The sequence below is a fragment of the Macaca fascicularis genome, chromosome 10, assembly GCF_037993035.2.
Source record: "Macaca fascicularis isolate 582-1 chromosome 10, T2T-MFA8v1.1".
Lineage (NCBI taxonomy): Eukaryota > Metazoa > Chordata > Mammalia > Primates > Cercopithecidae > Macaca > Macaca fascicularis.
This window is the reverse complement of record NC_088384.1, coordinates 25927964-25940175: the sequence shown is the minus strand read 5'-3', so window position 1 is coordinate 25940175 and position 12212 is coordinate 25927964. Positions and strand designations below refer to the sequence as shown.

The 12212-nt window shown below is 51.4% G+C and overlaps 1 protein-coding gene across 5 annotated transcripts in view; it reads left to right on the top strand.

The window, feature by feature from the left end:
• Window positions 1–12212, top strand: part of MYO18B (myosin XVIIIB) — a 300194-nt gene that overhangs the window by 25066 nt on the left and 262916 nt on the right. For all 5 annotated transcript variants that reach the window (XM_065522341.1, XM_074004130.1, XM_065522339.1 and 2 more), the window contains 5 exons: window positions 927–2240; window positions 2925–2991; window positions 3738–3850; window positions 5206–5382; window positions 10480–10678. In XM_065522341.1, coding sequence (XP_065378413.1) covers window positions 1086–2240; window positions 2925–2991; window positions 3738–3850; window positions 5206–5382; window positions 10480–10678 — 1711 coding nt within the window. In that variant the 5' untranslated portion in view covers window positions 927–1085. The remainder of the gene's footprint in view (window positions 1–926; window positions 2241–2924; window positions 2992–3737; window positions 3851–5205; window positions 5383–10479; window positions 10679–12212) is intronic.

The window sequence follows — 12212 nt, the reverse complement described above, 5'->3', positions numbered from 1 at the left end:
CACAGCCAGGCTGGTTTGAGGATGAAGCTCTGCACAAGGCTAAAATCACAAGGCAGTAAAAAGGCCTGGGAAGGGAGCAGGCAGTGGAAACCCCTTGGGTGTTATGCAGCCACCAATGTCTAGGTCAGGCAAGAGTGGGGGACCCCAGGGGCTGAAACCAGAGCCCTCAGCTGGTATGGGAAGTGTGATATGGGGACCAGGGCAGTGGAAGTAGCAGCAGCTCAGGCTGTTCCTCTCTCTATGATCTCGAAAGTGCATTTCCACATCTCATCCTATTAAAGATCTGGATGGTCAGGTGGTATTTGCCTGTACTGGGGAAACCCAAAGCCCAGAGAGAAAAGATGGTAGCCCAGATAGAGATAGAGCTAGAGAGGAAGCCTTGCTGGAGAGTGTTAGAGGCAAGATGAGAACAGGTCTTCTAGTGACAGGTCCTGAGTCCTTTCCTGGATCCCCTACTGGCCCAGGAAGAATCCAGGCAGAAATAACAACAGTAGTAGCAGTAGCTACTGTTATTGAGAACACACTATGTGCTGGGCTCAGTTTCTACATATTATCACACATTCTCACACCTAACCTGCAAGGTGGGCTTTTATCATCCTCATTTTATTGATTGAAAAGCAGACTCAGAGAGGAGAAGTCATTTAGCTAAAGTCACACAGCTATAGAGTGTCAGAGTCAGGAGTTGAACTTGGTTCTGTTGGGCTCCAAAGTCTACTCCTTCCACTCCATCACTTAACTTTGAGGGGCTGGGCCAAGGTCAAGGGTGCTAGGCTTGGCCATGCCTGTTGAATTTGGAGGTGCTCGAGCATCTGTGGAAGGATGAATGGAGAAATGAACAACGAAATGAATCAATATGCGTGAGTTGAATGACAACGCTGTCAGGTCAGCAAGCAGCTCTGTAGGCATGGTTGTGTTCTCTCTCCTAGACCCCAGAAATTTCCATCAGCGAACCCAACAGCAAGTCCAGCAGTGGCACCAGATCTGGAAGCCAGCAGATCTCTCAGGACAACCAGTCAAGCTCTCCTGGGAGCTCAGACATTCTGAGCAAGGAGAGCGAGGGGGTCGGCAGCCCCGACCCTGAGCGGATGACCAGCATCAATGGTGAGAAGGCCCAGGAGCTGGGCTCAAGTGCGACACCAGCCAAAAAGACCCTCCCCTTCAAGAGGGGCATGAGGAGGGGTGATGTGTTGTTGATGGTGGCCAAGCTGGACCCGGACTCAGCCAAGCCAGAGAGGACTCATCCCCATGACACCCCGCCTTGCAAGACCCCTCCCCCGGCCACAGATACTGGAAAGGAAAAGAAAGGGGAGACCTCTGGGGCTCCTTGTGGCCCCCAGGCCAGCACTGAGATCTTGGCCCCGAAAGCTGAGAAGACCCGGACTGGGGGTCTTGGGGACGCAGGCCAAGGAACTGTGGCACTGAAAAAAGGCGAGAAGGGTCAAAGCATAGTGGGGAAGGGGGGTGGGACCCCCAAAACCAACGAGCTGAAAGAGGCTGAGCCCCAGGGCAAAGACAGGCAGGGGACCAGGCCCCAAGCCCAAGGGCCCGGCGAGGGGGTGCGACCAGGGAAAGCAGAGAAGGAGGGAGGGGAGCCCACAAGCCCGGTGGAAAAGGAGAATATCTCTAAGAATGTAGGGAGTGAAGGGAAGCATGTAGGGCCCCAAATCCCTGGGAGAAAGTGGGGAAGTTTCCTGGGAAGAAGGAGTAAGTGGGATGGTCCCCAGAATAAGAAGGACAAAGAAGGGGTGCTCTTAAGTAAGGCAGAGAAGACAGGTGAGCCTCAGACCCAGACAGAGAAGAAAAACCAAATGCAGGGTGAGCTGGGGGACGATGTGAGAATGGGGGAGAAAGCAGGTGAGCTTCGGAGCATGACTGGGAAAGCAGGTGAGTCCTGGGATAAGAAGGAAAAGATAGGGCAACCCCAGGGTAAGTCCGGGAAGGCAGGCGAAGCTCGAAGTCAGACGGAGAAGGGCTGTGAAGCCCCAAAGGAGGTGAGCACGCTGGTGGAGTCACCAGTGGCTGCTGGGAAGGGAGGCTGGTCAGGAAGAAGTGGGCAGGAAGCAGAGCGGCCCTGCTCAAGAGAAGATGTTGGGTCTGGTGCCCTGGAGACAGAGCTGGAAGGACCCAGCCAGCCTGCTCTGGAGAAGGATGCAGAAAGGCCTCGGATACAGAAGGAGAACCAAGATGGGCTGGCCCCCCAGGAGGCGGGCAAAGGAGGCCAGAGCAGAAACTCAGAGCAGGTGAGGGGGCTGCGGCCCTGGGAGCGGGGAGGGTCAGACAGGGCCCCCCCAGAGATGGAGGGATGGGAAAGATCTGCCCCCAGGGATGGGCAAGGGGTGGACGGGCGGTGGTCAGGGAATTGGAGAGGGGTGGCTGGAACTGCGAGGCACCCAGAGGAGGGGATGAGCACTTCCTTCATGAGCAGAAGTCTTAAAGTTTCCATTGCACCTGCCCTGGAGTGGAATTCCCCACGGAGTGAGGGAAGGTCCCCAAAATGTGAGGTGTCTCCTCACGGCTGACATGGTAGAGCTTGCTTATGATGTCACACGACAGCTTTCAAACTTGGAATGGCATAAAGAGCAGATTGTTAAAAATGCAGATTCCTGGGGCCAGCCATGGAGTCTCATTACAAAGACCAGGAGTGGGGCCCAGGAATCTGCATTTATTTATTTATTTATTTGAGATGGAGCCTTGCTGTGTCACCCAGGCCAGGGTGTGGTGGTGTGATCTCGGCTCACTGCAAACTCCACTTCCTGGGTTCCAACGGGAATCTGCATTTAAATAAGCACACTCCCTCTCCCGTTCTTCCCCAGGAGATTCCGATTTGGACGGCCCCAGACCACACTGTGGGAAACCCCCGTGGAAGGTGGAAGGTGGGCATTGGTGCCATTTGCTGGTTTAATTTATGTGATCTTGGTTCTCAGGCTCCTGAGGACAGATGGTACGAGGCAGAGAAAGTCTGGCTGGCTCAGAAGGACGGATTTACTCTTGGTAAGTAGGGGCGTTAGCACCTTTGGAGGGTCCGAGTCTTCTCTTGTGCCTCCTACTGCTGCCAGCCATATGTTCCAGGTCCTGATTACACTTTGAGCGTCAGGAGGGGAGAGGAGCAGTGGAGACTGTCTTTCAAAGGCATTTGTGTCTTGACAATGAGTTATTTACCTACTGAAACTCATTAATGCAACACGCATGCTTGCTTTCTATGGTGTTCTTCAAGGAACCCAGAGTCGGGTACAAGTGGGCCAATAGATTTGATCTCATAAGCCTACTTTTGTCGATTGGTTGTGGCTGATCACTGCACTCTACTGAGAAGTGATTTTGAGTCCCAGTCTGAATATGGCTGGGAAGAGTGGTTGATTAGTGATGTCTGCCATGGGCATTGGAGGGGGAAATGGCAGCTTGTATGCCATCATCTGCCATTCCAGGTCTGTGTATGAGATAGGTCAGTGTACCCAACTGTCTGGGTGCCTACTCTGTGCCTGGCACTGTGACAGCTGGTAAAAGCCTAAGGCGAGTCAGACTGAGCCTGACCTTAAAGGATTTGGGTTCACAACTCAGAAAGCTCCAAGCGAATAGAACCCGAACAGAGAAGGTGTAGCCTCTTTCTGACCTGTCCCAAGCCTCCTCCCAAGCTTGCTGGCCCAGCTTAGAGCCTCTCGTTTCTCCTACCCTCGCCTCTTTCCCCTCTTCTCCTCCCATCTCCTCCCCTTTCCCCTTCTCTCTCTGGGATGTACAACCAGCTACGGTGCTAAAGCCAGATGAGGGAACAGCAGACCTGCCGGCAGGAAGGGTGAGACTTTGCATTGATGCTGACAAAAGTATCACTGAGGTGGATGAGGAGCATGTCCATCGGGTGAGTCCCCTGTCCCGCTGCCCCCCTGCTCCATACCCTCCTTCCCCCGCCCTGCAAGAAGTTTCCTTGTACCTGACTACTAATACCATTTTGGCTTGATGCCCTGTAAGGAGTTATAGCAAAGAACCCCACTGAACTCATTGCTTTGCTGGAGGGATATTGTTAGGGGGTCATTCACCCTTTCCTGTGGTTTCTCTTAATGAGGACACATCAAGGGACATGTTTATCAGGTCTTAGAACTGGGAGTTCTTCTGATGGACCCAAAAAAATGACTGCTTTTAATTTTATACGTATTGCAAATCATACTACAGAGCATGTTTCTGTTTTCACTCTAGCTGCCAGGGAACTCAGAGCCAAATTTGCTGCTTGCCCTTAACCACAGCATAGGTTCCAGTGGCCTATATTTCGGCATCAAACTTTCTTTCAGCTTTGCTCTTTAAATTGTTTTGAATACATTTTTTGTTGTGCACCATAAATCCTTTTGAGGACAAATCACAGTGTAATGATAGAAAAAAAAGTTCTATCATGCCCTTTCCACCCCCTTGCAGCCTGATAATTTAGAAGGAGTTTTCCTCCTTGCTCATTTGCATTCCTTTCTGCTCCTCCTCTGCCCACCTCAGGCTTCCTCTCCCACGTTGGGCGTTTACAAAGGCTCAGTGGCCTTGCAAGAAAGGCTGATCTATGAGAGGGCTCAAGCTTGGCCCAAACCCGAGACTACTAGGTTCAGAAAACTCCCTGAAGCTGGAGAGAATGATAGGACGCCTCTTAGAATAGATGTTTCAAGAAGCAGCTTCACACACCCCTTGCTTCTAAGGTTTCCTAGGAATCAGTGGTTTTTCCTAGGAATCAGATGGTTTCCTAGGAATCAGTGCATGATGGGCTATGAGACCAGTGAGGCGGTTTGGCCATTGGCCTCCTCTCCTGGGTATCACGGAGCATATTGACAGCTTCTCCATAAGACTCAGAAGAGAAGGAAATGGCAGTGAATGCTCGCACACACTGGAGCATCACCTGTCTTTTTGTGGTGTTTGAGATTCAGAAAGTGCTTTGAATTTCGTCAAGTCTGCCTTGGGAGCGTCTGCCCTCATGGTCCACCGAGTGCAGGACCACAGCGAAGAGGGGTTGCCTCATAGGTTGCACAGAGGACAAGGAGAAGGCATGGCCCTATTTTATTCGTAGGGCTTCATCACTTCCCATCCAGAGTCCCTGTGCTCTGTTCCGGTCTTTGGCACATAGCTCTCAAAAGGAGGGCTCTCTGTGTGTGTGTGTGTGTGTGTGTGTGTGTGTGTGTGTGTGTGTGTGTGTGTGTTGGGGGCCCAGGAGGCCAGAGGAGACTCTATGTGACGGTTTCACAGGCCAACCCCCCTGAGCTGGACCAGGCCGAGGACCTGGCCTCTCTCATCAGTGTCAACGAATCCAGTGTCCTGAACACGCTTCTGCAGCGCTACAGGGCTCAGCGGCCGCACACCTGCACGGGACCTGATCTGATCGTCCTCCAGCCCCGGGGGCCCTCAGTGCCATCTGCAGGGAAGGTGAGGTGGGACCATGGGGGGCGGGGCTGGGAAGCTGAGGGCAGGAGGGTCTGGGGGTATCCCTCTGCATCTGAGGTGACAGTAGAACCATGAGAGCCCCCAGTCTACCTGTCTGCAAGCAGCGTCCTTCTCGCGGCATTGTGGGCATCCTGTGGCGTGGACCATGAGATTCCCCCATTCCCTGGGTGGAAAGATCAGTCACCATTAGGACAGAAACAGCAGCATTAAATGCCACAAGAATAACGAAAGAAAATACTGAATGAGTATGAACTCTACCAGATACTGCCTCATGCACCTTGTATTAACTCAGTTCATTCTCACATATCCACCTGAAAACACAGGTGCTGTGACTAGCCCATTTTACAGTTGAGAAGAGCCAGCTGGGCCAGGTGTAGGCTAAACTCTCAGGTCTAGCAAGCAGAGGAGATGGGAGAAAACCCAGGGCACCGGGCTCCTGTGTGCTCTTGCTGAACTCTTGGGAGCCCTGAGCACCCACATCACGGGAAAACAGAAGCTCAGTTGTGCTTTAGTTTTTTTCCTCGCAAGTGTAGAAACGGCCGATTTTTGTTGAGACGGACAAGAGCAAAGGAAATCTCTAAGCGCCACCTTGTGGACGCACGAGGCACCTCAGCCGAGTCACTGAAGCGCGGCCCTTCAGTAATTCAATAGTGATTGAGCTATTGATTGAGGCTCTCCTACCGGGCCAGGCACAAAGAACAGCACGGAAGATGCCGGGCGAGCAAGCCTGCCCTTGTGGAGTTGCTGTTCTAGGAAGAAAAGACAGACCATCAACAATAAAGATAAGAGTGGCCCGAGGAGATGAGTGGAGGAAGAGGTGGGAGAGGTTAGGAGAAGCCAGGACAGAGCGGGGTCAGTTCTCAGGATGATGATTCTGGCTTTTACTCTGAGTGGGATGGCAGCTACTGTGGATATTTATTTATTTATTTACTTACTTACTTACTTTTGAGACGGAGTGTCACTCTGTCGCCCAGGCTGGAGTGCAGTGGCCGGATCTCCGCTCACTGCAAGCTCCGCCTCCCGGGTTCCCGCCATTCTCCTGCCTCAGCCTCCAGAGTATCTGGGACTACAGGCGCCCGCCACCACGCCCGGCTAATTTTTGTATTTTTAGTAGAGACCGGGTTTCACCGTGTTAGCCCGGATGGTCTCAATCTCCTGACATTGTGATCCACCCGCCTTGGCCTCCCAAAGTGCTGGGATGACAGGCGTGAGCCACCGCACCTGGCCGATTTTTATTTTTTATGAACTGGGCCGCCTCCCCGGCCAGAGTAGGCTTAGAGAGAGTCCCTACTGGGGTTTTTAGCAGAGCAATGACGTGCTATGACTTAGGCTGTAAAAGGATGCCTTTGGCTGCTGGGTAGAGGACAGATGGGAAGAGGCTCAGTGGAGGCAGGGAGACCTGTGGGAGGCGAGACGGTACCTGTGTGCTGTCTGGAGACTCAGTGGGAAGTCACAAGCCCCTAGGACACCTGGTGTCCAGGAAAGCTCATGATACCTCTTCTGGTTTCCATGTTCTCCTCTGCCAATTGGGAGTGAAAAGCCACATCTTACCCTTTGGGGCCCTGTGGAACAAACCCATCCCTAGTCCCTGAGCAATGCTAAAGCCATTAAAGGGGATATAGTGGCCCTGTAACCTTCCCTCCAAGATTTTTCTCCTCAGAGTGACCCACGCCACCCCTTCAGTCACTCCCAGCGGCTCTCCCGTCACAGCTGTCCATGGTCAAGGGCCCTGGGAGGACCTCAGAAGCTCCGGGTGGGCCAGAGCTTGGCGCATGCCCTCTCCCATCCCTGTGGTGAGTGCTTAGGCTTCTATGACTGCAGCCCAAGGCCTCTGAGCTGTCCGAATTGCTGAGTGACTTCTCTGGCTCCCTGGAAATCCCTGGAAGGGACATTTTTATAGGCCCAGATAGCAAGCAGGCCCTCATTGGCCATCGTGGACCGAGGCATCGGAACTTAGGCAAAAGTGCTAAAAGGTGCAGGCGTTGGTACACACCCTGAAGGTAGATCCCCCACCTCCCTTCCTAACCCTGGGGTGGGGTGCTGCACTGGTCCCCACCCTTCCCTCAAGTCTTTCAGCCTCCTACCCTCAAACCCACACCCATCTCCTGTCCTTAGGCTGGATCAACCTCTGATTCCCCAAATGGCCACCAGGTGGGAGCACAGGCCTGCGGTGAGGCTGAGACCACCTTGAGGATGGGCTGGGTGGGGTCTGGGCCACACTGGGGGCCTCTCTCACTGTGGGGCTAGACCCACTCGGGTCTGGGTGTGTGCCTGGGGGCATGCAGGTCTTGGTGCATAAAAGCGTGAGTTTGAGCATGGGTGTGACCACGTGGGTAGAGGTGGGTCCCATCCCTGCGTGCAGAGCCCTTGGCAACTGTTGTATGCATGTGCCTACAAGCACACTTTCGTGCATGTATGCAAGGGCACATGTACACAGATGCGAAGGCACGTGTACGTGCACACATGTATGAGTGCCTTCAGGAACCTGGCTGTGCAGAATTCTTCCTTCTCCCTCCAGGCAGTGGACCTGAGCGGGCTGATGGATGGGACTGCCCGTTCCTTGAACTTTAGTTTTCCCAGACTGGGGGATGGCTCTAGGACTCAGACTCCAGGACCCTCTGCCTGCCTTAAGCCCTAAGGCTGTGGTCAGCCAGTGTGGGGGCATATCCCCGCTTTGCCTGCATTAGGGTCCTGCTGAGCCCTACATCTGGCATCGGGATAAGGACTCATGACTGTTCCTCAGGGGCTTGGAGCAGGAAAAGCCAGCAGTGGATTGGGGACAGCCCCAGCCCCAAGCTAGGCATCCAGACTGAGGGGAGGGCCATCACACCGGGGTTTGTGCCCCTAGTTCGGCCAAGGAACTGTGCTAGGGAGGGCAGATGGGGCCTTGGCAGACCCAGTGGGCACCCTCAGTATCCTGGGCTTCAGACATCCTCATGCAGCAGGGCCCATTCCTCTTGTTTCTTTTGGTGCCTCTCCACTGACCTCACAGTAACCTCCCGCCCTCTTCCCTTGCTGCCAAATCCAATGTCAAGTCTCTGGTCTCCTCTTACTGAACTCAGCAGCATTTTCCTCCCTCTTCCTGAAACACACCCTTCCTTGGCTCTAAGACTCCGCTTTCCTGGTTTTCCTTCCGGCCCACTGGCCGCCCAGTCAGTCTTCCTTGTGGTCTCCCTGACCTGTGCCTGTCAGGGTGCTCCGTCCCCACACTCTTCATTGGTGATCTCATCCAGCCTTGTGGCTTTCAAATGCCTCCCGTTCACTACAATTGAATCATATCTTTTGTTGATCATCTCTGTCTTGCCACCAGAAGGCAAGCTCCACCAAGCAGGGACTTAAAAAAAAAAAAAAAAAAAAAATCAGGTTTACTGAGGTGTAATTTACGTTATAGTCTAGTTCACCTTTTTAGTGCCCAGTTCTGTGTGTTTTTAAGTAAGGTGTATAGTTGTGTAACTGCTTCAACAATCAATTACATGACAGTTCCCGTCACCCCCAAAAGTTCTCTTGGCCCCTCTGTGGTCAACTCAGCCCCAAGTTCTACCCCTGGTAGACACTGATCTGTTTTTTTTGTCCCCATAGTTTTGCCTTTTTCAAAAAAAGAAAAAAAAAACAAAACCATGTAAATGGCATTGTACGGTATGTAACCTTTTGAATTGGCTTCTTCCAGGCAACACAATGCATTGGAGATTCACCCGTATGGTTTTATTTATCCACAGTTTGTTCCTTTATTTCACTGATGTACTTATTTCATTGTACTTTATTTCATTGTACTTATTTGTTCATAGGATGACCACTTGTCCTGGTTTTCCTGGGACTAAAACGTTTTCTGGGACATGAGACTTTCAATGCTAAAACCAGGATAGCAATTTGGGAGGCCGAGGCTGGCGGATCACCTGAGGTCAGGAGTTCGAGACAAGCCTGGCTAACATGGTGAAACCCCATTTCTACTAAAAATACAAAAATTAGCCAGGCGTGGTGGTGCACGCCTTAACCCCAGCTACTCAGGAGGCTGAGGCAGGAGAATCGCTTAAACCTAGGGAGGTGGAGGTTGCAGTGAGCCGAGATGGCACCGTTGCACTCCAGCCTGGGCAACAGAGAGCAAAACTCCATCTCAAAAACAAAAAACAAAAGAACAACCAAGATGGGTGATTATCCTAGTTCACTAGTTGAAGGACATTTGTGTTGTTTTAGTTTTTGGTGATTTCGAATGTATAGTCAATATAACCAATGACATAGAGGGATTTTTTGTGAACATACATTATTTCTTTAGGGTAAACACCTGGAGAGGGGTTGTGGGGTTGTGGAGAGGGGTAATGAGTGTGCATCTCACTGTAGAAGAAACTGCCAAGCTGTTTTCCATAGCGGCTGCATCATTCAGCATTCCCATTAGCATCGTATGAGAATTCCAGTCACTCCTCATCTTCACCAAACTTGGTAGTGACTGTTAAATATTTTTTCAGCCATTGTAATAGGCATATAATGGTATCTCTTTGCAATTGGCTAGAATTTCCTTTATCCATTTTGTGTCACACTGTGCCCGAGTGCCTGCTGCATAGTAGACACTAATGGATTATTTTACTCAATGAAGTATGAATGAGTGGATGAAGCACATATGATTTCAGGTATCACCTAAATCTGTTACAGCAAATATGTAGCACACATACCACTAACTCCCCCATGTGCCGTTCCCTGTGTCCATGGCAGACATCACTAATCGTAATGGATAATTATGCCCTTGATCCAGCTGCCTCGCTTTAGGCAGATACTATGCGATGCTTTGAGTAACCAGTGAGATGAATCTTATGGACGAATGTAGCTCTCATTCAGGCCTCTAACTAACTAAAGAGGAGACCTAGGCTCAGAAAACAGGCATGGGTTGTCCAAGGACCCACAGGGTGCCAGGGGCAGAACTAGACACACAGGCTCGGCTCCTCCCAGTAGAGTAGGAAGGGAGGCAGGGACGCAGATCTGGAGGCAGGGACACAGATCTGGACCCTAGGCCTGGGGAGGGGCACTGTTTTAGAATGCTCCCTAGGCAATGGCTGGATGGGGTGACTGACACCTGTGATCTTCCTGCAGGTGCCCAAGGGCCGCCGGGATGGCCTGCCCGCCCACATTGGCTCCATGGCCCAGCGGGCATACTGGGCGCTGCTGAACCAGCGGAGAGACCAGAGCGTTGTGGCCCTGGGCCGGAGTGGGGCTGGGAAGACCGCCTGCTGTGAGCAGGTCCTGGAACACCTGGTGGGGATGGCAGGCAGCGTGGATGGCAAGGTCTCAGGTACGGTGGTCTCTAGGTGACATGTAGAGTCGGGGTCAGGACGGGGAGAGCTGGAAGGGGGTGCTGAGCTGCTCTTTCTTATATTCATTCAGCTAGCATTCACTGAGCACCAGATACATACAGACCCCATGCTTGCTACTGGGCAGGGCTATCCCTAGGTCACTGGGATATATTTGTTGAAATTAGAATAAGGTACTCCTTCTTCAAGATATTGATGGCTGTTTGCAGAACAGTCATCATACATGGACATTGTTAGAACTGGATACTTGACTGCCATCTGCTGGGAAATCATCCTAATATTCGTACACAAATCTAGGAGAGTGCGATGTGATTGAGGCACCCCAGGGATGTGGTGTCTTTGGGCAGTGCACAACCTGCTGAACTGAACAGAGGACTCGAAGAGTGAAGATTCAAGGACAGAGTCTACACTCATGAGGAGCTAATAGCCGGAGTGGAAACTGAACTGTACCTACGTTCAAACTTGAGTGTTCTTCAAAAAGTGCTGGCAGAGCAGGCTAGGGAAGAAACTCAGGGAGTGTAGAGGAGGGCTGCAGGAGGGCTTTTTCTAGGATGTGATATTTGACCTGAGCCTTAAAAAAAGAATACCAATTGGTCAGGCGCGGTGGCTCACGCCTACAGTCCAGCACTTTGGGAGGCCAAGGTAGGCGGATCACGAGGTCAGGAGATCGAGACCATCCTGGCTAACATGGTGAAACCCCGTCTCTATAAAAATACAAAAAATTAGCCGGGCGAGGTGGCGGGCGCCTCTAGTCCCAGCTACTCGGGAGGCTGAGGCAGGAGAATGGCGTAAACCCGGGAGGCGGAGCTTGCAGTGAGCCGAGATCACACCACTGCACTCCAGCCTGTGAGACAGCAAGACTCTGTCTCAAAAAAAAAAAAAAACCAAAAAACCAATTAATAATAACAACTACAATATTAATAATGATCTTAGTAAATGCTTGCTGAAACCTATATTTCAGGCCCAATTCCAAGGATACTAACTTTATTATTATTATTATTATTATTATTATTATTATTATTATTGAGACAGGGTCTTACTCTGTCACCCAGGCTGGAGTGCAGTAGTGTGATCTCAGCTCACAGCAACCTTGACCTCCTAGGCTCAAGTGATCCTCCCACCTCAGCCTCCTGAGTAGCTGGGATTACAGGTACACGCCACCACCCTTGGCTATTGTTTTTTTTTTTTTGTAGAGATGGGGTTTCACCATGTCCAGGCTGGTTTAGAACCCCTGGGCTCTAGCGATCCACCCACCTCGGCCTTCCAATGTGCTAGGATTACAGGTGTGAGTCTTGTGTCCAGCCTGAACTTTTTTTTTTTTTAATCTAAGACAGCCCTATAAGGTAGATGCTATTATTTAAATTTTATAGATTGAAGGCATTGAGATTCAGCTTGCCTGATGTCACACAGCAAATACTCCTAGAGCTGAGATTCAAACCTTGGCCTACTGGCTGTAGAGCTCTCACCATTGTGGCACTGTTCTCAGCTCTTTTTCATTATTGCACACTCTGAAAA